The 22,085-nt window shown below is 56.4% G+C and overlaps 4 protein-coding genes across 4 annotated transcripts; 3 read left to right on the top strand and 1 right to left on the bottom strand.

Moving 5' to 3' along the window:
• Positions 1-321: 321 nt before the first annotated feature.
• On the top strand, positions 322-2,223 carry CHCHD10 (coiled-coil-helix-coiled-coil-helix domain containing 10). The gene is made up of 4 exons (XM_031442389.2): positions 322-480; positions 723-954; positions 1,783-1,930; positions 2,030-2,223. The coding sequence occupies exons 1-4, from the start codon at positions 440-442 to the stop codon at positions 2,047-2,049; spliced, it is 441 nt and encodes a 146-aa protein (XP_031298249.1). The 5' UTR covers positions 322-439; the 3' UTR covers positions 2,050-2,223.
• On the bottom strand, positions 2,219-4,716 carry C31H22orf15 (chromosome 31 C22orf15 homolog). The gene is made up of 6 exons (XM_031442388.2): positions 4,445-4,716; positions 3,772-3,858; positions 3,542-3,679; positions 3,234-3,308; positions 2,999-3,151; positions 2,219-2,411 (listed from the first exon to the last, which is right to left on the bottom strand). The coding sequence occupies exons 1-6, from the start codon at positions 4,467-4,469 to the stop codon at positions 2,380-2,382; spliced, it is 510 nt and encodes a 169-aa protein (XP_031298248.1). The 5' UTR covers positions 4,470-4,716; the 3' UTR covers positions 2,219-2,379.
• A 3,252-nt stretch (positions 4,717-7,968) lies between these two features.
• LOC105095209 (V-set pre-B cell surrogate light chain 3) lies at positions 7,969-9,273 on the top strand. The gene is made up of 2 exons (XM_010987323.3): positions 7,969-8,088; positions 8,825-9,273. Exons 1-2 carry the CDS (start codon positions 8,040-8,042, stop codon positions 9,139-9,141), a joined length of 366 nt encoding a protein of 121 aa, XP_010985625.1. The 5' UTR covers positions 7,969-8,039; the 3' UTR covers positions 9,142-9,273.
• A 1,174-nt stretch (positions 9,274-10,447) lies between these two features.
• On the top strand, positions 10,448-20,711 carry ZNF70 (zinc finger protein 70). Its single transcript, XM_031442328.2, has 2 exons — positions 10,448-10,552; positions 13,264-20,711. Exon 2 carries the CDS (start codon positions 13,327-13,329, stop codon positions 14,671-14,673), a length of 1,347 nt encoding a protein of 448 aa, XP_031298188.2. The 5' UTR covers positions 10,448-10,552; positions 13,264-13,326; the 3' UTR covers positions 14,674-20,711.
• Positions 20,712-22,085: the final 1,374 nt, after the last annotated feature.

The raw sequence follows: 22,085 nt of genomic DNA, 5'->3' as shown, positions 1-22,085 counted from the left end.
CCCGACCCAGTTCACCCGCGACCCTGATGCCACGCCGTAGCCAGCAAGCGCTGTCCGATAGGGACAGCTCGCTGCGCTCCACGGTGGTCTTTGAAGGACCATGCCCGTCGTCCCTGCGTACGTCCTTGGGGCCCTGCGACACCAGCCAGTGTCTCCAGGGCGCACACAGCCAGGAGCGAGGAGGGCACCGGGAGGGCGCCGTGAGGGAGCAGGGTTACCGACACCAGAGGATGAGGGAAGGGAGAGTCCTGGGGTCCCGCAGGAGAGCAGCGTGGCCCCCCCCGGCCGCGCTCCCGCTAGGGGCGTGTCCGCGAGTCCCCGCCTCGGCCCCGCCCCGCTGCACCGGCTGTGCGCAGCGCTACTGTATTAGTCCCCGAGGCAGAACCGCTGCCGCCGTCGCCGTCTCTGACTCTGCTCCGTCGGTCCCCCTGCCCTGACCATGCCCCGGGGGAGTCGCAGCATGGCCGCCAGGCCAGCCAGGTGTGAGCGAGACCGGAGGCCCGCGGGGAGGGGGCCGGGAAGAGCGGTACCCCCAAGGGCGAGCCAGCGTGACCTTGGCGGCTGCAGCGCCATCTTGGTGGGGGAGGGGCGGGGTGCTGCAACCCAGGGTCTAAAACGGTGGTCACCACCCTCTGGGAAGCAAAGAGGGTGCCTCTCCGAAGTTGAGGGCCCTGGGGCCCCCGGCCGGCCCGGATTAACTCTGCTTCCCCCGCACTTTGCAGCCGCACCGCCGCGCCCTCTGCCCACCCGCCAGCGCACCCACCGCCCTCGGCTGCAGCCCCGGCGCCCGCCCCGTCGGGCCAGCCCGGCCTGATGGCGCAGATGGCGACCACGGCCGCCGGAGTGGCAGTGGGCTCGGCTGTGGGACACGTCATGGGCAGCGCTCTGACCGGAGCGTTCAGCGGGGGGAGCTCGGAGCCCGCCCAGCCTGCTGCCCAGCCTGCTGCCCAGCAGGTGAGCAACGGGCTCAGGGGAAACTGAGGCCGCCTTCTCTCAAGGCCGCCTAGCAGAGAGCTCCCTGAATGTCCAGCGAGGAGTGTCCGAGGGTGTCCAGAGCTGCCTCGGCCAAGGACTTTGAGCAGGGAGGGTCCTATTCCTCGCTCTGATTTTGGCCTCTGGTCAGTAATAGCAGGGTCTCCAGCCCCTCCCCTGAGGCCAAGGTCCCTAGACCCCGGTGGAGATGGGAAAGCCGAGGTTCTTAAGGAACTCAGACTGGCCCAAGGTCACCTAACCCTAGTAGAAGGGAGTTGAAGTTCCTGAGTCCCAGCTCTCCCACTCAGGTCTGCCCTGTAACCCCTGCACCCAAGGGAAAAGGGTAGCGAGTGACTCTGGGCCTGTTCCCTGCTGGCCTGTCCCCCACTAGGCACCCCACCAGTCCTAAGCCAAATTCGGGCTTTGTGGCAGGGTCAGGGGCCATGAGGATCAGTGTGGCTGAGCCTGGAAGGTGCTAGAACTTGTTGGGGTGGGGCTCATACTCCAGCAGAACACTGGGCTTTTCTAGAACCTTCTACCTCACTCCACCACCTGCCAACATGCTTGTTATGGTACCAGCGGTAGCATCAGCAGGGTGGTTTTGAGAGAGCTGTGGGCTCACCCTGTTTCATGGATGGAGCAGCTGAGACTGGACAGGGCAGACTGGCCCTGGGTCACTTGGCCTGCCAGGGACCCTTGGGGCACCCGGGCTGGGCGTGTGGGGAGGGGCAGCTGGCCCCCCCAGCTTTGGAGTCCTCTTCTGGCTGCCACTCTCAAGCTGACCTTGCTGCCTCCTGCGCTGTGCCCCAGGCCCCCGCCCGCACTGCCCCCCAGCCCCTGCAGATGGGGCCCTGCGCCTATGAGATCAGGCAGTTCCTGGACTGCTCTACCACTCAGAGTGACCTGTCCCTGTGCGAGGGCTTCAGTGAGGCCCTGAAGCAGTGCAAGTACAACCACGGTGAGTAGGCGGCCCCTGACCCAGGCTGGGGCGGGAGGGGTGGTCCTGCCTCCTGCACCTGCAGGTTCACCTCCAGCCTGTGCACCCCTCCCTCTGCAGGTCTGAGCTCCCTGCCCTGAAGAGACTGCTGCAGATTCAGGGGCCAACCCTGCACCCGCCTTCACTCCTTCACCACCAGCCAGACCATGATGTCAGGTTGTACCCGTGTAGCTGGGACTAGGAGTGAGGAGGGGGTTTCTCAACCCCCAGGTGACCCGAGACGAAAATGTGCAATTAAAAGAGTTTATTTTAGACCCAAGTCTGCTGTGTCCTCTGTCATTGGACTGTCTGCAGGGTGGGGGAAGATGCTTCACTGTGAGCTGGTGTCCTGGGTTGGGAGGGTGACCTTGTAATCCTGTTGTAATCAGTCTCTGGCAGTCCAAATGGGGGTGAGGCATCAGCAGGTGATCTCAAGGGCGTATGACACCTGGGGCTGGAATCCCTGGAGGAGTATGTTGTCTCCTCTCAGGGACCCCGGCCTCTCCACGCCCTTCTCTCTGCCTCCGATCCCTTTCTTAGCTCCCACATCTTAGGGGCGTCTGAGGCAGCTTTGTATTGTCTGTGACCTTCCCCCTCTTGCTGATGCAATTTCCCAGTAATTCCCGATTCTGCAAGAGGAATGCGGCTGGGACTTCGGGCTTGATAACACAAGGTAAAGGTCATGGCCAACCCACTTGGGTCTGAGTCCAGCTTGGCCACTTGGCTGTGGTGTGCCAGGTCACAGGGCCTTCAGAACAGAGGGGCCGGCCCTTCAAACGCCATCACACAGGGATTTTGTTCAACAGCTCTGCAATGAGCGCCTCCCCTGTGCCTCCTGGACCCTGAGGATGCTCCTGTCCTTGGGCTCTTAGACTCTAGCCGGATGGTGGAGACCTGTCTCCCAGTATAGTGTGTTCCATCACAGGGGTATATGTGTGTCCAAGGGAGGCTGGTGTTGGGGTCCACCTCTCAGCACACACATCTTCCCCTGGGAAGGGTTTGCACTTCTGGGTGTGAGCATCCCCTCAGGTATCTCTGTCGTTTCCTTACCTGGCTCCTGGCCCAGCTGGCGGGTCCTGGACAGCAGGGAGCCCACCCTTTGCCTTGAAGGAGGGCCTTGCTCCTGGTGGCCACGCCGAGTGCCTGCGCGCCTCCTCCAGCCATCACCCACGGAGGGCAGGCCTGACAGCCAGCGCAGCTCCTCTGGAAGGCCCAAGAAGCCCTGCCCATGGGGCTGCCCAGAAGATGCACCCCCCCCACCGGGGGGCACTTCTGTGACACTCACCTGCCAGCTCTGGATACCAGTCATCCAGGTTCTCCAGCATGGACTCATAGCGGGTGGGGGCTGCGCCTTCCCCCTCTGCAGAGGGGTGAAGACTGATTTCCTGGCTGGCTTGGTGGTCTCCACCCCCACCTCTCACTCTGAACCCACTTGCTGGCCCAGACTGGGGCCAGGACAAGGCATTGGATGGGAAAGTCAGGGCTAGGTCCTGGCCAAAGCGAGGGTGGGGCAGGGCTTGGGTAGTCTTCAGCTGCTGTCCCCACCCTTACATTCCAACATAGCCACAGCAGGGAGTCTTAGGCCCCACTTACTGATGACCTGCACCAGGACATATGTGCCACGCTCCTGCAGCAGGAGGCTGCCCACGAAGGGCGTCAGGGAAGTCTCCTCCTCCAGTCCCTCACCCAGGCTCACCAGGTGCCCGTCCTCAGCCAGGAGGGCGATGGTCACTGGGAGGGCAGAGAGGGAGGCAGGGCAGGGCAGGCACCCCTGCCTGGGGGCCATCAGCCAGTCCTCCCAGCACCCCTCCCCACCCCCTCACCATCTGGGGGCACCTGCCCCCTCCGCCTCAGGTGGGCAGTGAGGGTCACCAGGCTGCAACAGGGGTTCACCAGCTCCCAGCAGCCAGCTGTAGGGGAAGGGCAGAGGTGAGTGAATGGGACCCTCTATTTTCCCCCAAACTGAGACCCTCTGCCTCCCTCCTGCCTCTTCCCTACAGAGCAGGGAAGGGAGCTACAGAATAGCAATGTCTCCCTTCCATCTCCCAAGATATCAGTGATGGGTGCACAGCTCATGCTTCCTGCATGGGACCTTACACTCCCACTTCAGCCCCACTTCCAGCCCCCCTGCCCCCTACAGCCCCCCTCAACCTGCATTAGCCCTGCCTCCCCCAGACGGTTGAGAATCTGCAGCAGTGACTAGAGCTTCAGGTGCGCCATGCATCCTGGAGCTTGAGGACCGCTGATCAGCTAAGAAATGGAGCAGTTTGAAAACATGCTCCAAGGTAACAGTGGTGGTGAGAGCGGAGTAGGGGCGGGGTAGGGGCCACCCTTGAGGAACCCAAGTGAATTTCCCAGGACCTCAAGGCACTCACTCCAGACACTCCCATCCCCTTCCCACATGCACCCCCTTCCCCACACTACCTCCCCACCCACCCCCAAGGCAGTGGGACTGAACCTCACCACCCATCTGCCAGGACAGGGGACTCCACTTACCCCCAAACATCACTGTGATAAACATGGCTGCAGAGGAGAGGAGACAGATGTGGGGGCTTTGGTCCTCCAACCCCCAACTTCTGGATAAAGCAAGGATCCAGGGCTCAGATCTACTCTGGGTTGGGCCCTGCAGGAGATGTATGTGTGTGGAGGTGACGGGTGGGTGATAGTTGGGTGGGCCCAGGGGAGCTCCCTGCCTGCCACCCTTGGGGCTGGGTTCCCCCAGCCCAGAGGGGTCCCTGAAGCTACTCCTGGACCCTTGGCCTCCTCTTCCTCCCACTTGCTGGATCAGAGCAGCCAGAGAAGGCTGAGGCCCTCCCAGCTTCCAAGCTGGTCTCCATGGCAGTGGGAACTGCCAAGACGTCAGGCAGGAAATGCCTTCCCCCCAGTGTCTGGGTAACGGGTTCTGGGAAGGGTACAGGCATTCCCTGACACAGGGCTACAATGGGGGCTGGAGCTTCAGGGTCCAGGGATGTCCAGAGACCACATCCTCCGACCAGAAGAGACAGAGCTCCCAGGCTGAAAGTGGGGGAGGTCCTGGGGGTGGGGTGCCGGCCAAGGCTGTGTCAGAAGCAGGGTCCCCATTAACCCTCCAGGCCCCCGTCCCTGGGCTCACTCCCAGCCTCCCTCTCTTCTGTCCCTGTTTCTTTCCTTTTTCAGTCTAGTTTCTTGAGGTATGATTTACATACCACAAAATTCACCCTTTTTAGTGTCCTCGAGTTGTGACAAATATCATGCAACCACCAACACGGTCAGGATAAGTAACGTTTCCATCACCCCCGCACCAAATTCCCTTATGCCACTTTGTGGTCACTCCCAGCCCTAGCAAGCACTGCAGTGTTCTTGGCCCCTGCCCTCTCTCTCTGCCTTATAGGGGGAGCCACACAGAGTGTGGAGCCTTTCAAGTCCGGTCACTCACTCAGCTCCACACACCCACGTGAGACTCACCCAGGTGGTCACTGTATCAGTGGCTCCTTCTCATCACCGAGGAGGGCTCCCTGCCTGGAGGTACCACAGTCTGGGGACCCACTCATGTGCTGCTGTTTGGATTGTTTCCAGTTTTTGACGATTATGAATAAAGCCGGTACAAAGACTGGCCTGCAGTTCTCTGGGTGAAGAGACACCTTTCCATTTCCAGTAGATAGCGGTAAATACCGTAAATACTGACCAGTAGAGGGATTGCTTGGTCACGTGGGGAGAGAAATTTAATTTCTTTGCAAGAAACTGCCCATGTTTTCCAGCATGCCACCCCTTTCATATTGCTCCTCTACCCATCTGCTTGTGGCTGGGGCTCCCGGATTCCCAGCGGGTCACGAGCACCTCTTTCTTAGCTGTGCCCCCAACTGGCTCCCTGGGGAGTAGGCTGATCATCCACCCTCTTCAGGCAGAGCTCTGGGCAGGAGGCAGGAGGAGGACCAGCTCCTCCGTGCAGCTCACCAGGGTTGCTCCTGACAAGACTTTCCTCGGTACTAACACCTGTAAAGGGGATGAAAAGCATGCTCACAGCACCACCGTGCAGCAGGTCAGCACAAGGATTAAACGCAGTTCCCTTTAGAGTGCAGCCTCTGGCTGAGCACACAGCAGATGCTCAGAGGCAGTACTGGGGCAACAGGCAGCATGTCCTAAACCTACCTACACGCAGGGCACTTCCTTCCCGGCACGCCACTGTTTCTGGGGACCCATGACCTGCAGAACAAGCGCAGGAGTGGCTGCAGCTAGATTTTGGAAGGGATGGCTGCTCGGGGCCCTGGAACTTCAGCTCCAATGACCACCACCCTGTCGTCCAAAGGGTTTTACTGTAGTGCCGCTGAGGAGGGGTCTTTTGTCTTGAGCGTCACGGAGGTACTCTAAAGAGGTTAGGAACGGAGTAGGACCCACAGTGGGGGGCTTTCATAACCTCCCCTAAGTGAGCCCTCAGACTGCAACAATAGGGCACTGTTTTCACTTGTTTTCTTAGTATTCAGGTATGGGAAGGCCAACAGATCAGGAGATGACCACCGTTGAGAAGATGATTTGTGACGCACAGTTCCCAAGAGGAGGGGGCACGACACACTGTGGGGGGCCAGGCCACATGGGAAAGCACCAGGGTTGGTCAGGAGGTAGATGGAGGGGAGCTCTGAGCAGGACCCCTTCTTGTGGTTTCTGAGAGAAGGAACCAACCTGCAAGGCAGGATAACTGGTTGGAATAACCTCAGGGCTCTGGGGCACAGGGGCTGTCCCTGGCTGTCTGGTACCTGGCCCTGGGTGACTAGGGCGGGAAGACAGTGGCTCAATGCAAGAGCTCCCTTAGAGAAGGTGGTTGGGAGTGTGGGCTCAGGAGTGGCTGGTTTGCATTTGAAAAGTGTGCTACTGTCTCTAGGAATTGACTGACCCTGGGAGGGTTCCAGATCTCTCCAAGTTCTCTCCAAGGTCAGCAAGGTCCAAGATGTCAAAGCGTCAAGTTTGAATCCCAGCTCACTCAGGTTGAATCCCAATCAGTCAGCTCCCCTCTGTCTGGCAAATTAAAGGGACTGAACGTTGACCCCACGTCTCAGAACTCTCTTACCTACGATGTGCACAACCACATTGGGACCCTGGTGGTATCTACTAATACTAAATGGAAATGTTCCCGGCCCCCCGGGGTCCCCAGTCCTGGGTGTCTACTCAGCAGGAACAAGAGCACAGGTGCACCAGAGTCACAGGCAGGAACAGTCACAGCAGTTCTCTTTGTTATGGCCGAAGACGAAAGCACCCAAATGTCTACTAATAGGAGATGGATAAACTAATTGTGGTCCATCCACACAGTGGATGTGAAAATGAATTAAACATGGCTGCACACACAGATGATTCTTCTACTGCTGAACAAAAGAAGCAAGAACTAAAGAGGACACACTAGCATCCCATTTAAGTTGACTTTCTACCCCAAACTGATCTAACCACAGAGTCAGAAAGATGGTTACAGGTGGGGGTGAAGAGGCCGTCACTAACAGGGGCGGCTTATGAGGGAGACTTCGGGGGAGGTAGAAATGTTCTAAATCTTCATCTGGGTAGAGGCTGCAGGGTACATAAAAATCGGGGTTGGGGGAGAATATAGCTCAGTGGTAGAGTGCATGCTTAGCATGCACAATATCCTGGGTTCAATCTCCCGTCCGTCTATTTTAATTAATTAATTTATTGACCTAGTTACCTTCCCCCACCAAAAAAAAAAAAAAAAAAAAGAAAAAAATTTAAATAAATAAACTTAATTACCTCCCCTACCAAAATAAAAGCCTAAAAAAGAATTTAAGTTTCAATTTTATAAAATAAAATAAACATACACTTGAGATGTGTGCACTTTACCATATGAGTTACACCTCAAAGAAAAGGTAGCCACCTGCTATAACTGTACACGTGGATTTCCAGGCTCCTGTTCTCTGAAGGTCCTGTGGGGCCAGGACCCTGCTGTTTGGGAAGACAGGGCCTGGCTGCTGGGCCCCCCAGCGCCACCCCTCCCATGCCCCAGTCAATGGGCTGATTTGCATGCCCTGCTGTGGTCCAGCAGCCTCCCCTGCTGTTCCCTGAAGCACCTGGGTATCGTCCAACAGAACGACTCCCGCCGGCCTCCCTGCCCCTGGCCATGGTCTGCTGTCGTCTGGCTCTCCTCCTAGCTGGGGCCCTCCTGGCAGGTGAGCCCTCCCTGGGCCCGGCTCACCTGGGGGTGGGGTGGGACACAGCATGGGTTCCAGAAAGCCCTTGAATGGAAGCAAATTGCTATGGGCAGTGGGGAGGGTTCTGGAAGGGACATTGAGGTGGGGGAAGATAAACTGCAGATGGCTCTGCCATAGACCTTAGGCAGGTCACTCTTCTGCGTGGGCCTCGGTTTCCCCATTTGTGCATGACCAGATTGCTAGGGTCCCTTTGACACTGACTCTCTGGGGTCTCAGAGACTAGTCACCTTTTGGGTTATACAGAGGGGAAACTGGTGTGATCTGGTCCCGACAGAACCTCAGGACACACTAACACTGAGAAAGTCCCGAAGGGCCAGTGGCCTGAGGCTCAGCTAATGGGTAGTAACAGCCCAAGAGCCTCTCTGGGGGTGGTCAGTCTGTAGCCAGGGTTTGGAAGAGCCAGTGTAACCAAAGTTTTAGGGGTCAGCAGGGTAAGGGATGAGGGAGGGCAGCAGAAGAACACAGAGGCCACCAGTCCCACTCTCTGAACTCTAGGTCCTTAACTGAACATAGATCCTTGTGAACATGGCACTAATGGGGGCTGAGGGGGTGCCAAATCAGTGCTCCACCCAGTGCTGATCCAGTGGCACGGGGCTGTGAGTTTTTGGATTCTCCCAGGAGTCTGACCAAGGCTTTGTAGGGTGGGGCAGGAGGGAAGGGGCCCAGGCCAGGCCTGAGTGTGTCTGTCTCTCAGTCTCCCACCCAGCCCTGACCCAGCCAGAGGCACTGCTGGTCTTCCCAGGCCAAGTGGCCCAACTTTCCTGCATGCTCAGCCCCCGTTACGCCACCGTCGGGGACTACGGTGTGTCTTGGTATCAGCAGCGGGCAGGCAGCGCCCCCCGCTACCTCATCTACTATCGCTCAGAGGAGGACTACCACCGGCCCCCGGACATCCCTGATCGCTTCTCAGCAGCCACAGATAAAGCCCATAACGCCTGCATCCTGACCATCAGCCCCGTGCAGCCAGAGGACGAAGCAGATTATTACTGCTCCGTGGGCTACGGATTCTAGGGGTGGGATGTGGGATGTGGGATGAGTGCCTCCCGTCTGCCTCCTATTTCTGCTCCTGACCTTTCTCTGAGCCTTCATTTCCCTCCTCCGTAAAATGGGTTAGTAATACTCAATATATCAACAATAACTATTCGGAGGGTCATGAAATCCTTGCTGAAAAAGTGACTGTGGTCCATCTGAGAGTATGGGGGCAGGGATTCTGGGGATTGTTGCAGAAGAGGAAGCACCTGAGAACCTTGGGGTGGGGCCCAGCCTCCCCACTGTCTCCCAGGGGGCTCAGACTGGTGGCTCTTGCCTTCCTGTGACCTGAGGAGCCGAAGGGAGAGAAAAAGGAACCAGCCTTTGCTGGTCCCGGCTCTGCATGGCTGGTTGTGGTCCAACGCTCTCGGGGTGACTGCATTTGGTGCCCAGGCTCCTAGCTTGGGGAGGGGCAGCCTCTGCCTACTGTGGATGGGGCAGGAAGGCACGTGGGTGTGTGGGGAGGGTGAGAGCATTCAAAGACACCTGAGGGCCAGGACAGGAGGTGCTGAGGGCAGGTGGGCAGAATAGGAAGCAGCCCTCCTCTCAGGAAAGTGTGTTCTAGAGGTTTCCTGTTATAGGGCTGTGGCCCCCAAGGGAGGTGCAGGATGGACCGGAGCATTGGTGTTGGGGGACTACTGGGTGGAGGGGCAAGTCTTGTCATCAGAAGCCGAATCGAGTTCTGGGGTGGGGGAGCAGGTTTAAGAACACATGCCTCTTCCCTCCCAGTTCCCTTAAGAGGCGCCCTCTGAACGGAGGTCATCCCTCAGATGCAGAGTTGGGGTCTCGAGGGTCCCGCCTATGCTCCCAGCAGTCTCCTGGATGCGCTCCTGGCCCTCCTCATCTATCTCCGCGGGGACGGGGTGGGCAGGCAGAACCACGGCTCCCCACGAAGGGAGGGTGCATCCCCAAAGGACCCGGGGCCTGCGCAGGGTGACGGGCTCCGCAGCCCTAGGCACGCCTCCTGCGGACCCCAGCAGCTCCACGGCCTCGGCTGGCCCCACCCCACGGGCAGGTGCCCTCCCGGCTTCAGTTTCCTCCTCTGCGCTCCCGCCAACGCCCGCCCAGCCGGGACGTGTTGGGGGACGGCCTGGAGCCCTGCGCCAACCAGACGAACTCCCCCGAACCCCTCCCTGCATCCCGGAGCCCGGCGGCCAGACAGCTACCCGCGGCGCGGCGGGACCAGCGAGACGCGGGCCTCCGCGAGGCCTAGAGCAGCCCCGGAAGTGCCGCGGGCGGGGGCGGGGCTCCGGGCGCTCGGGCTGCCGCGGGCTCCGCGTCAGCAGCCGCCGCCGAGGAGGCTGTGGCCCCGCGCTGGAGACGCTCAGGTGCGGCCCCGCCCTGCCCCGCCCTCGGCCCCGCCCCCGCAGGTGAGCGGCCCCGCCCGGCCCAGGTGAGTGGCTCTGCGGCAGCCAGTGTGGCCACTGTCCCTCGGCGGCGTGGGTGTGGGCGGCCCCGGTCGGTGGAGGCAGGTGCGGGCCTCCAGCCCGGAGGTCCTGACGGGCCCGAGGGTCGGCCGAGTGTCCGGGCCCTGGGGCCCCCGGAGGATGGGGTGACCGATGCAGGAGGGGCCTGGGAAAGCCCCGAGTATGTGGGAAGCATGGGGTTCCAGACCTTTGGATTTTAGGTCCAAAAATTTTGAAAACATCGTAGGGCGCAGATAAAGTATCGGCAACCTTCTCACCGCAGTGCAGACTGCAGCGTGTAGCTGGTACCTGGGAACAGCAGGATTTAACAGACGGGTGCAGGGAGAGTTACAGTCTCCAGATGCTGAGAAAGAGGGATCGGAGGGCATGAAAATTAGAGTGGGAAAAGCAACCTTCTGAAACTAAGGGAGAAACGCAGGATGTGGGAGTAGGGGGTGGGCTGTCAAGCAAGCTCAGAACCTGGAGGCGTCCAGGTAGGTAAGGTGGGTCAGTGGAGGGTGGGCCCATAGTGTTACATCTTCCAGGTTTTCATGAGAAAACCAGCTGAGTTTTAAATATTGGCAGCTAAGTCGAACAAAAAGGAAAAGCTTGCTTCTGAGAGCCAAACAGAACGTGGCTGTGCCAATCTGCAGCCTCTGAAATGGAGGGGTTTGAAAAGGCGGTCTTGGTGAGTACTGCCAGAGAAGGGAGAAAGTGAGGGCCCAGGAGAGAGGATTTGGCTGTAAGGAGGTCGTTGGAGGCTGGAGCTGAAGTCCCAGCCGAAACTGGAAACTTGAAGTTTGTCTTCGTGCCAGACACAGTCATGATTTTCCTTGGCGACATGCAGCATCTTAGGAGGAGCTGGCAGAGGAGGCTGGTGGTTAGTGGCTGGCGGCAGCAGGGCAGGGGAGTGAGGAATGGGACACTAGTCAGAGAGCTGGCTGAAGTGACGCCCATGGTTGGACCCACTAAAGAAAAACTCTGGCTAGATGGAGAGGGCTGGAACTCGGATGGGAGGACCAGGGTGAAGATGGTGGGACGTTAGGCTTGACGGGTCGGGTGAGAGGTCGGGGAGGATTGGAGATCGTGATTACGAAGAGGAGAGAGAAGTGGGGGTGATCATAGGGTTCAGGAGAATACTTCAGTTCTGTGCTCCCCCCCACACCTGGTCTTTTTAAGATTCATTAAAAAAAAGAATCCAAATAGGAATGAGTTCCATCATGATTGTTCTAATTAATTTAGGGTTTTGGGTTTTTTTGAGGCAGTTACCCTCTGAGCTTCAGTGCAAGGGGACTAGTACCTTTGTACGGGGTCATGAGGAGTAAATGAGATATGCTTGTAAAAGTCCTGGTAGTGCCCAGCACACAGTAGGTGCTCAGTAAACTCGAGCTGTCATCACAAAGGTACTTGAGGTGTTCCCCCTGAGCCCACATGGCCACACAGCTGTTTCTGAATGGGGTCCTGCAGGGCTCCCTCAGGGCCTCCACAGTGGGGTGGGGGGCCAAGTGGGATGGTCTGGCCTCCTCCCTCGTCCCTGCGAAACTGTCCCCTCTACCCCCTCTACGGGGCAGCTCTGCTTTATTTATTTTTATCTCCCAGGTAATTGACTTACTTGAATAAAGAGTTCTTTGGCCAAAAAAAAAAAAAGTGGCAATCAATTTGAACACAAAAACAAATGGCTTTTCCTTCATTTGGTCATTTATTTAGTTAACTGATGTGTGTGTGTGTAGATCGTGTGGTTGTGCTGGCATCTGGGGATTCCAGTGTGGGGGGTCCTGTACTCGCCCTTGGGGAGGGTGCAGGCGATGGTGGGGAGAGTCACCCCATATTTGTTTGGCCATCAGGGTGGTGTGTGCTGTGATGGACGTGCACACTGAGCTCCACAGGTCACAGAGGCGGCGGCCTGAGATTGTCAGTCTGAGGGTGTGGAGGAGGGGGCACCTTTGGACGGAATCTGGAAGGATGAGCAGGTGACCATCTGAGAAAACAGTGGGACCAGTTGGGAGGCACACAGGAGTTGTCACGCTGGAAGATTAGGGGTGTGTGGGAGGAGAAGCAGCGGGCGTGGAGGGGCTGGGCTGCTGTAAGGCGGGTGACACCATCAGGCCTGTGTTTGGGGCATTTGAACCTGGCGTCCATGCAAAGAACAGACTGGAGGGAGGAGCAGATGCTGGAGATGGGCAGCCAATGGGAGGCGAGTCACACTGAGACCTGAGCTGCGCAGTGGCACCGAGGAAGAGGCAGAGACCCCTCAGGAAATGGATGGGCAAGGTGTGTGGGTGAGAGAGTGAGAAGGACCAGACTGCCTCCCAGGGTTCTGGCTGGGACACAGGGCTAGAGGGTGTGCAGCCAACTGAGTGTGGGAGGGAGGTGGGCCCTCTTTCCCATCAAGACCCCATCCCCAACATCCTCCAGTAGCCAGAGTCTTGCCCCTTTTCCAGAACATGTCCACTTCCTGTCCCCGCCCACTTTTCTGAACATCCTGAGCCTTTCAAGTCTCACAGTGTGGTGTTTTCTGTCTGTCTGTCTGTCTGTCTTCCTGGCAGTTGTTTCTGGTAAGTCAGACTTGTCTCCGACTCGGTGACGATCACCACAGGGGCAAGATGGCATCCTCTTCTTTGGTTCCATCCACTAAGACTGCAGCACATGCTGAGTGTTTGACTTGCTGACTCGAAAGTGTCCCTTGTTTTCTTTTCAGATTGTGAGAGCAGTCAGTGTGTCCCCCAGAAATCCAGGTGCTGGCGGGGAGCCTGGACTCACAATGGAGATTCCCCCAGCAGCCAAGCTTGCTGAGGCCTTTGTGTTTGAGGACGGGCTGGATGTGCGGCAAGGCCTTTTTCCAGAGGGGGACCTGGGGGACACTTTTCTTCAGGAAAGGAGTTTAGGGCAGATGGCTGTTGTCTACAAGGAGATCCCTCTGGGGGAGCAAGATGAAACACAGGACGATTACTCGGGGAATTTCAGTCTGTGCTCCAGCCCCGTCCAGCATCCAAGCGCCCCCTCAGCGAACAGACCCCAGGACGATGAGCTCTTCAGCCAGACCTTCCTCCAGAGATCGGACCTTAGCCTGTGCCAGATCGTTCACAGCGGAGGAGAATCGGGTAAGCACGAGGGTGAGACGGTGGGCAGGGGGATCTCGGGCCCCGGGGAGCCTCCCAGAACTGCCCAGCCAGCCAAACCCTACACGTGCCGGGAGTGCGGGAAGGCCTTCAGCCAGAGCTCGCACCTGCTCAGGCACCTGGTGATCCACACCGGGGAGAAGCCCTATGAGTGCGGGGAGTGCGGAAAGGCCTTCAGCCAGAGCTCGCACCTGCTCAGGCACCAGATCATCCACACCGGGGAGAAGCCCTACGAGTGCGGGGAGTGCGGGAAGGCCTTCCGCCAGAGCTCGGCCCTGGCCCAGCATCAGAAGACGCACACGGGGAAGAGACCCTACGCGTGCAGGGAGTGCGGGAAGGATTTCAGCCGGAGCTCCAGCCTCAGGAAGCACGAGCGGATCCACACCGGAGAGAAGCCGTACCAGTGTAAGGAGTGCGGCAAGGCCTTCAACCAGAGCTCCGGCCTGAGCCAGCACCGGAAGATCCACACCCTGAGGAAGCCGCATGCGTGTGAGCTCTGCGGCAAGGCCTTCTGCCACCGGTCCCACCTCATCCGGCACCAGCGCGTGCACACAGGCAAGAAGCCGTACGCATGCGAGGAGTGCGGCAAGGCCTTCAGCCAGAGCTCCAACCTCATCGAGCACCGCAAGACCCACACGGGTGAGAAGCCCTATCGCTGCCACAAGTGCGGCAGGGCCTTCAGCCAGAGCTCTTCGCTCATCGAGCACCAGCGCATCCACACCGGGGAGAAGCCCTATGAGTGCGGCCAGTGCGGCAAGGCCTTCTGCCACAGCTCAGCGCTCATCCAGCACCAGCGCATCCACACAGGCAAGAAGCCCTACGCCTGCAACGAGTGCGGCAAGGCCTTCCGGCACCGCTCGGCGCTCATCGAGCACTACAAAACCCACACGCGGGAGAAGCCCTACGAGTGCGGCCAGTGCGGCAAGGCCTTCCGGGGCAGCTCGCACCTCATCCGGCATCAGAAGGTCCACGCCGGGGAGAAGCTGTAGAGGGCGGGCCCGCGCCTCCCCCAGATGGAACTGGCACCCTGTCCTCCGTCCCAGGGACCTGCCCGCCTCCCTGGTACCCAGGCTGCCTAGAAACCCTGAGGCCCAGCAGGTGGACTGGGTGAAGGCAGGGGAGCCTAGGAAGGGCACCAGGACAGAGCTGCTCTCAGTCAGCTCGTGCTCACGGGTGACTCCCAAGCCAAGAGGGTTTAGTTTTGCCCTCTCTGCTTCTTCCAGAATCTTGAAGAATAAACATGAGGGAGAAAGTGGAGTTAAACCCACGAAAACAGGAGATGAACTCTACCATCAGGCCCTTTTAGCAGTAAGCGAGCTCACAGTCCAAATCCACTAAAGACAGAGAAATCCAAAGTAGAGGCGCAGCAGCTGTCCTCGGGCGTTGGTGGGGTCAGCCAAACCAGGTTACGAATAGTCTGGAAGGATTCTGGATGGGGGGTGAGCTTAGGCCACAGCAGGTCTCAGTCCGCCACGGGGGTTGGAGCAAGGGCACTTCTGGCTGCTGGCTGGTCTGGTCCACAGAGGGCAGAGGCTTGGTCCTGGGGGCCAGAGGATGGTTGCCGCCAGGAGTGACCCCCTCCACCGACTACAGCGTGCCTCGGACGTCCGCGGGGCAGCTTCTGGTCTGGCAGCTCTCAGCCTCCTCCCCGCCATCCAGGGCCAGGGAACCAGCGGTGGTTCAGACAGAAGGTCTGGGTTCAAGTGCCACTTCTGGCCCCTCCTGCCTCTGTCATCTGGAGGAAGCCCCAAGGCTCTGTCTCCCCTTCTGTGAGGCAGGGACACTGGGACCCCGCCACATCCCGCCAGGGGTTGGCGCCAGGCTCCCGTTCAGAATGGGACCGCACTCAGAGGGCCTTTGTCAACTGGCTACTGAGACTGGAAACTGGAGCGATCCCTGCCCCTCCTGGAGAGGAGACGCACCCCTGTTTGGTTCCCAGCAGGTCAGGCTTGCAGCCAGCCCTCTCCTAACACCAGGCTCTTCCACGCTCCCTCAAGCCTGTACCCTGGGTTGGGGGTGCCCTGGGCTGCAACAGCAGTGTGTCCCATCCTGTACTCCTCTCTGTCCCCCCCACCCGGCTTCCCGCCCAGGCCAGTTCAGTCGGGCATCCCCAGAGCTGGGGCCCACATAGTGGTGTTTTAGAAGCTCCCCAGGTGATGGGAAGGTCTCACCGTGTGGCAGGCTAAGAGCACTGTACTGGCTCCCACACAGCCCCGGTGTCTCCCACATGGCAGGCCTGCTCGCCTGGCTACGCAGAGCTTGAAGGTGTTTGCGTCCCCAGCCCCCCGACCCAGGAGTGGGCCTGGGCCATGACATGTCTGGCTGGTTGGTAAGCATTTGTCCCGGGCCTTTGTGTGTCCACGATGGTCTTTAGTACTGGCTCCCCCAGGCTCCTCAGAGCTAGTGTTGGGGGAGGCAGTCTAAGCTCTTTTGAAGATTTCTGAAAGTTAATGGCTAAAATCCCACGAACCCATCATGGTAATGCCGGTGATTTCAGCCAATCCGAAGCTCAGCTTGGCAGCTAAGTATAGTTTTGATGAATAAAAATGGACAAGCCATAATTGTTCCTTCGTAAGTGGGGCTTGGTTGGCCAGAGATGTTAAAATGAGAGGCCTCTTGGGCTGGGAAGATGGCCTTTGGCCAGCTCCTCTCTGCTATGTGAGTATGTGGAGCATTTAACCAGCAGCCCAGGGTCCCCCAGAACCCCCACATGAACGGGTGGACTGGCCTGACTGGGCAGCCCGCACAGAGGAGCTTCCGTCATTGACCCGGAGTGAAGAGAGAACGCTGACACCCTTGCTCGGTGCAGGACAGCGCCCCCCCCCCCAAGATCTACCTCCTCGCCCCCCACCCCCCCATTCTGCCTCGGCCTTGGCCAGGCCTGTCCCTGTTGGGCAGGGTGAGCATCTGCTTCCTACCTGGACATCCCCCACCCCCCACCCCGCATACTGCACACCAAACTAAATTGTTTTCTTTGCAGCATCACTTTGCACACGTCACCACTCTCCTTAAAACCAGCCTTCAGGGGCTGTTCCACACGTAAACCCCCTTTTCAGGCAATCTGGGGTCCCCTCCCACAAGCCTCCTGGGCTCCTGCCACCCCCAGATGCCCCCACTCCCAGCTTCTCTCAGCTCATGGTGTGCGGTTCTCACGTTGTTGAATATGCACTTTCTCCTCCCTGCCACATCCTTTCTTCCTTTTGACAATTTATGTGACGTGGGGGTTACGACCCGCTTTCTGAAGTCTCCACCGATTCTCATAACCACGGTGAGGCCAGGCGGGTGCTTTCTGTTCCGGAAGCGTGGGCAGACCTGGTTCCTTCGGTTCAGATTCTTTCATCCTTTTATTATGTATTTTTAAATCCTTTCATTTATTTAGGTTCTTGAACAGTGTGATGTTATAAGAGATCATCCTGGTAATACTTTAATTGTCCTTGAATTTCATTGTGTGTTTTTGTTTATTGTGTTACCTTTTTTCCTTCTTTTCACAGATGTTGTTGGGTGTTGTAAAACACCAGTTCTTGATTGTTTCCTGATGGAATTGTTTTGTCAAAGTACATGTTCTTTCCTTTCCTTTTTTTTTTTTTTTTTGAATTAATAGTTTACATTTCTAAGATTAATTATTTAGATACAGTTTATTGTTTTCAATGTTTCTAGTAAATGTGGTACTTTGGCCTATGATTTTTTTTCTTATAGTTAGAGCTTTTTCTGTGCTCCATAAGGTTGATATGCAATATTTTTTGCTATTGTATTAAGACTTTCCCTTTGGCCCAAGTATTATTATTTTTAATATTGCAAAGCGGTGACTTCTGGGGTCATTGCTGTTTCTATTTTACACGGTATGAACATTTCTAAGCGTCCATGGAAGCTCTCTGGGCTGGAGTATGTTACCGGCTTTTATGAAGCCTCTGTGCACTCTCAGGAAATGTGTTTTTACTCCATCAATTCTATTCATTAACTCAATTTTTAAATTATTTTATTCAAATCCATATTTTCACTAACTTTTCTTTACTTCAGAGTTCTTAATCTGGGGTCTAACGACTGTCTAGCAGTCCATGAGCGGGCAAGGGTTTTGAGGTTGTGGACCCCTGGGGACTGAACAAAGCCTTGTGGATACGTGGACGAATGAATTATTCTGGGAGGGGGTGGTCTGTAGCATTCACCACATTTTTGATGGGCTCTGTGACCCCAAAGTACTTAAGAATACTCATTCACCTGGTCAAGTCATAGTCAGATCTTGTTTTTCTTCATGTATTTCTGTTTTGCTTTCATTTCTGTTTCTATCTTATGTATGCCGTTACTGTGTTAGTGGTGCAGTTATCTTCTTAAGAAATAGGCAGGGTAAATGATCAGCAAGTAACTTATCATATTTGGGGCGTAATAATTTAATAGTGATATTCTGAAAAATTGTGCCTTTGAGTACCCTCTTTGCCTCTTTTAATGCTTCAAGCTTCAACTTCTCTTTTCCAAATATAATTGAAGCCCCTTACTTTTTTTGAATTTTCATATGCATGAGTGTTTATTTAGCTCTGCATTTTATTTTAAAATTTGTGTATATTTTGCTACATATCTGTAACTTATAAACAGCGAATTGTTAGATTTTGTTTGATGGTTCTTTCTGTGATTCTTCTTCTTACATGAGAAGTCCTATCATTAACATTATTGCTTAGAGTTATGCATAATTTATTTTCATCTTAATATTTGATATATATTAACTCATTTAACCCCAAAAGGTCATGCTCACCACCTCATCTCTGTGAATTACTGTCCACATGTGAGCATCACTTCTGGGTGGACTGGAGGTCTGAATATACTATTAGTATTTGGAAATATTTCTTTAAGTTTCTGTTCTTTATTACTCCCAAAGCTTGTTCAACATAACTTAGAACATTCCATAGTGCTTTGCCTTTTAGCAAATACTATGAGATGCAGCAAAGAGTGAGAACCAGGGAACAGTCCACCCTTTCTGAGGGAACCCATGCAGTCATTTGAAAGAGAGGTGGGGACCCTGATCGTGTACCCCTCTCCCCATCACCTGTCTGTCCCAGGCTGGTCCCCTCAACCTAGGATGGGCCAGTTTGGCAAATGGGAAGGACCCCACTGTCCCCAGGATGTAGGAGGAGAACCCTGTCTGAGATCCCAGCGCAGTCCTGAAGTCTAAGTGTGGAGCATGAGCCTGGCCTGTTCGGAGATGGGGTCAGCAGGACCTCCACCCCTGCCCGGTGCTCACCCGCCTGTAGGAGGCCAAGCAGCTACCTCTGCACTGGCTTCTCCCCAGAAGCTGACCCACTGCCTCCTCTTCCTCTTTGCCTTAGATACTCTCAGGCCAGAAGCCAGACCTGCCTGGGATCCCCCTGTGGGCACACCTGACCCAGCTTTTGCCCAGAGAGTGGGTCCAGGAGGGGCTCTGGGGCTCCCTGTGCTCCCTGGGTTGAGGGGGAACACCCCACCCCTTCCCCTCTAACCCAGGCCTGCCCATCTGGTTCCAGGGCTTGCCGCCCCCTCTTTGGCCGCCAGAGGTCGCTGTCCCTTCGCTGAAGTGCAGGGGGACCCAGCGCCCAGACCTGGAGGAGGGGACCCCAGATGGCAGATTCAGGGACCTCCGAATGATGCCCCTTGGACATTGAGGCCTGGAGCCCAGGGTCATCCCAGGCGGTGGCAGAATGGGAACCAGGATGGGGGGACGGGCTTAGTGACCACCCAGTGACGCCCGTGGGCCTCGCTTGGTTCACACTTAACGCCTCAGGGCATGCGCACCGCTGGGGACAAGGTCCAGGGTCCACAATCCAAGGAGGAATGTGGATACGGGACCAGGATCGGCTTGGACCCGGGTCTGTAAGTGAGCCCAGCTGCTCTGCAGAGCTGGCTGAAGGTCGCAGTGACCCCAACATAGACGCCCCCGTGTCCCCACTGTTGCAGGGGGGCATGAGCCGTCCAGTAAGTGCTGACCCACCCACCAGGAATGCCCAGGGCTTCCGGGGCCGTGTTTGTGAAGGAGGGAGAGGAATTGTCCAATGTCTGTCCACACAAACGGCCATTGCGGTCCGGCCAGCACCTGCTGTGTGTCTACATGCTGAACTGTCTGGCTCCCCCTACTTGACTGGTTGGCTCCCAGTCCTAGAGACATACGTGCAAGAGGCTAGAAGGCGCAGGTATGTCGGCATGATGCTGTCCAGGTACATTTGAAAACTTGGACAAATCACAAGGTGCTCAGCCTGCTCTGCAAGGCCCTGAGGGCCCTGCCCCCTTCCTTGGATCCAGCCCCGCTGGCCTCTTTGCTGTTCCCGCACATCTGTGCCCGACAGCCCAGGCTCTGAGACCTCCCAGAGATGCTGGAGCTGGCAACCAAGATGTCTCAGAGTGGGTGAAGGATAAATAAACAGTGTACATCCAGACAATGAAATATTATTCAGCAATAAAGAAAGAAATAAACTATTAAGCCACAAAAAGACCTAGCAGAACATTAAATGTGTGTTCATAAGTGAAACGAGCCAATCTGGAAAGCTACCACTATATGATTCAGACTATTTGGCATTCTGGAAAAGTCAGCAGTATGGAAACAATGAGAAGCTCAGTGGCTGCCAGGAGTTGGGGGTTAGGAGGGGTGAGTAGGTGGAGTACAGAGGATCTTTAGGGCAGTGAAAATTCTCTGCGTGAAGCTACAGTGGTAAACGTGCCATTACACATTTGTCCAAACGTACAGGATGTAAACAGTTCTGGACTGTGTTGTGTCAGTGTAGTTCGGTCAGTTGTAACAAATGCACCACTCTGGTAAGGGAGATTGATGGTAAAGGAGGTGATGCATGTGTGGGGCAGCGGGTATATGGGAAATCTCTGTATCTTCTGCTCAATTTTGCTGTGAACCTAAAACTGCTCTAGAAAATAGTGTTCTTTTTTAATTGGTGGGGTGGGTATAGCTCAGTGGTAGAGCACACACTTAGCCTGCACGAGGTCCTGGGTTCAATCCCCAGTACCTCCATTAAAATTTTAAAAAATAAAACAATAAAATAAATTAATTGACCATGGATATATATTTTTATTTCTCACTCTCAATGCTGTTGCTTGGATTCATATGTCTATCTTTATGCCAATACCACACTGTTTTGGTTACTTTATCTTTTAGCAAGTTTTGAGACTGGGAACTATGCTTCTAATAATTAGATCTCCCCACCCACCCAACTATCCATCCATCCACTCACATATCTAATTACTAACCTACCCATGAACATACCAATCCACTCACTAATCAAGCCATCGATTAATCATCTACCTCCCTCTCCGTCCATCCATACACCCACCCACCCACCAATCCCTTCCTTCCCTCTTTCAAACTGCTTATTTTTTTTTAATTAAAGAAAAAAAAATTTAATAGAGGTGCTGGGGATTGAACCCAGGCCCTCGCGCAGGCTAAGTGTGTGCTCTACCACTCTACACTCGCCCCTTGCCAAGCTACTTATTGAGAGCCTTGAAGTTACGAGGCACTAGGCTGGGGATCAGATGCGGAGTCGGCAAACCTGGGAAGGGGCTACACCCTTGGCAGTGGCAGCTTTTCCTCTGTCAGTGAGGGTCCTGGCAGAGGGAATTGAGATCCCTTGGGGTCCAGCTCTCCAGGATTCCAGGACCCAGGACGAAGCTTGTAGAGGATGCGGGGAGGCAGCCAGGGAGCTGCACCAGGCCCAGTCCAGGGCTGGGAGGGGGCTCGGTGGGGGGTGGGGAGGGCTCTGCTTCCTTCTGTGAGCTGCAAACATCCGGCTACAGCCCTGAAGCTGCCCCGTCCCCATCCCAGGCCGCACCTGGCCCTGTTTGTCACCCGTCCCACACCCCGCTGACCACGGGCTAGGTTTCTCTTCCCCTTACTTCTCCTCTTTTGTCACCTGGAGTTCTGGTTTAGGTCAAAGGTAGGGTTAGCTTTAGATTGCAGACCCCAGGGGGCTGCCAGCAGGGCCACCAGAGCTGAAGGAGGCGACCAAACCCACTCCATCCCTGTATTACCTGGGGCTTCCCTGCCCCTCCAAAGCCAGAGCCCCAGTACCAACCCCTTCGTCCAGGAATCCTAGTTTTCCTACAATTTCTGGCCCTTGGGGCCCCTTACCCAGCTCTCCCTGAGCAGAGGGGAAGGCTGGGGCCCAGGGAAAGGAAGCAACTTGCCCAGGATCACACAGCGTGTCAAAGACAGGCCCAGGCAAGTGCTGGTGGTGGTGACAGCAATGGCTGGGATGGGTGAGGGTCGCTATGGTCCAGGCACGTCACAGGCATTGGCTCCTTTAATCCCCAAGCCCACCCTGTTGGGTGGCTGAAGTTGCTGCTGCTCCCAGACCCCTTCGCTGACCACCCAGGACCCCAGGACCCCCCTCCCCTTGTCTTCCTCCCAGGGGGTCTCATTTGTGCCACGAGTTCCAGG

This window comes from Camelus dromedarius, chromosome 31 (assembly GCF_036321535.1).
Source record: "Camelus dromedarius isolate mCamDro1 chromosome 31, mCamDro1.pat, whole genome shotgun sequence".
NCBI lineage: Eukaryota > Metazoa > Chordata > Mammalia > Artiodactyla > Camelidae > Camelus > Camelus dromedarius.
The sequence above is the reverse complement of the archived record's forward strand: the minus strand, read 5'-3'. Positions and strand labels throughout refer to the sequence as shown.

Excerpts from the sequence above, each read along its gene's own strand:
- CHCHD10 (XM_031442389.2), top strand. The coding sequence starts at position 440 with ATGCCCCGGGGGAGTCGCAGCATGGCCGCCAGGCCAGCCAG. Across the intron at positions 481-722 it reads ATGGCCGCCAGGCCAGCCAG|CCGCACCGCCGCGCCCTCTG; the intron begins GTGTGAGCGAGA and ends CGCACTTTGCAG. Across the intron at positions 955-1,782 it reads CCCAGCCTGCTGCCCAGCAG|GCCCCCGCCCGCACTGCCCC; the intron begins GTGAGCAACGGG and ends GCTGTGCCCCAG.
- C31H22orf15 (XM_031442388.2), bottom strand. The coding sequence starts at position 4,469 with ATGTTTATCACAGTGATGTTTGGGG. Across the intron at positions 3,859-4,444 it reads TATCACAGTGATGTTTGGGG|CTGGCTGCTGGGAGCTGGTG; the intron begins GTAAGTGGAGTC and ends CTTCCCCTACAG. Across the intron at positions 3,152-3,233 it reads CTGGTATCCAGAGCTGGCAG|AGGAGCTGCGCTGGCTGTCA; the intron begins GTGAGTGTCACA and ends TGGGCCTTCCAG.
- LOC105095209 (XM_010987323.3), top strand. The coding sequence starts at position 8,040 with ATGGTCTGCTGTCGTCTGGCTCTCCTCCTAGCTGGGGCCCTCCTGGCA. Across the intron at positions 8,089-8,824 it reads AGCTGGGGCCCTCCTGGCAG|TCTCCCACCCAGCCCTGACC; the intron begins GTGAGCCCTCCC and ends TCTGTCTCTCAG.
- ZNF70 (XM_031442328.2), top strand. The coding sequence starts at position 13,327 with ATGGAGATTCCCCCAGCAGCCAAGCTTGCTGAGGCCTTTGTGTTTGAG.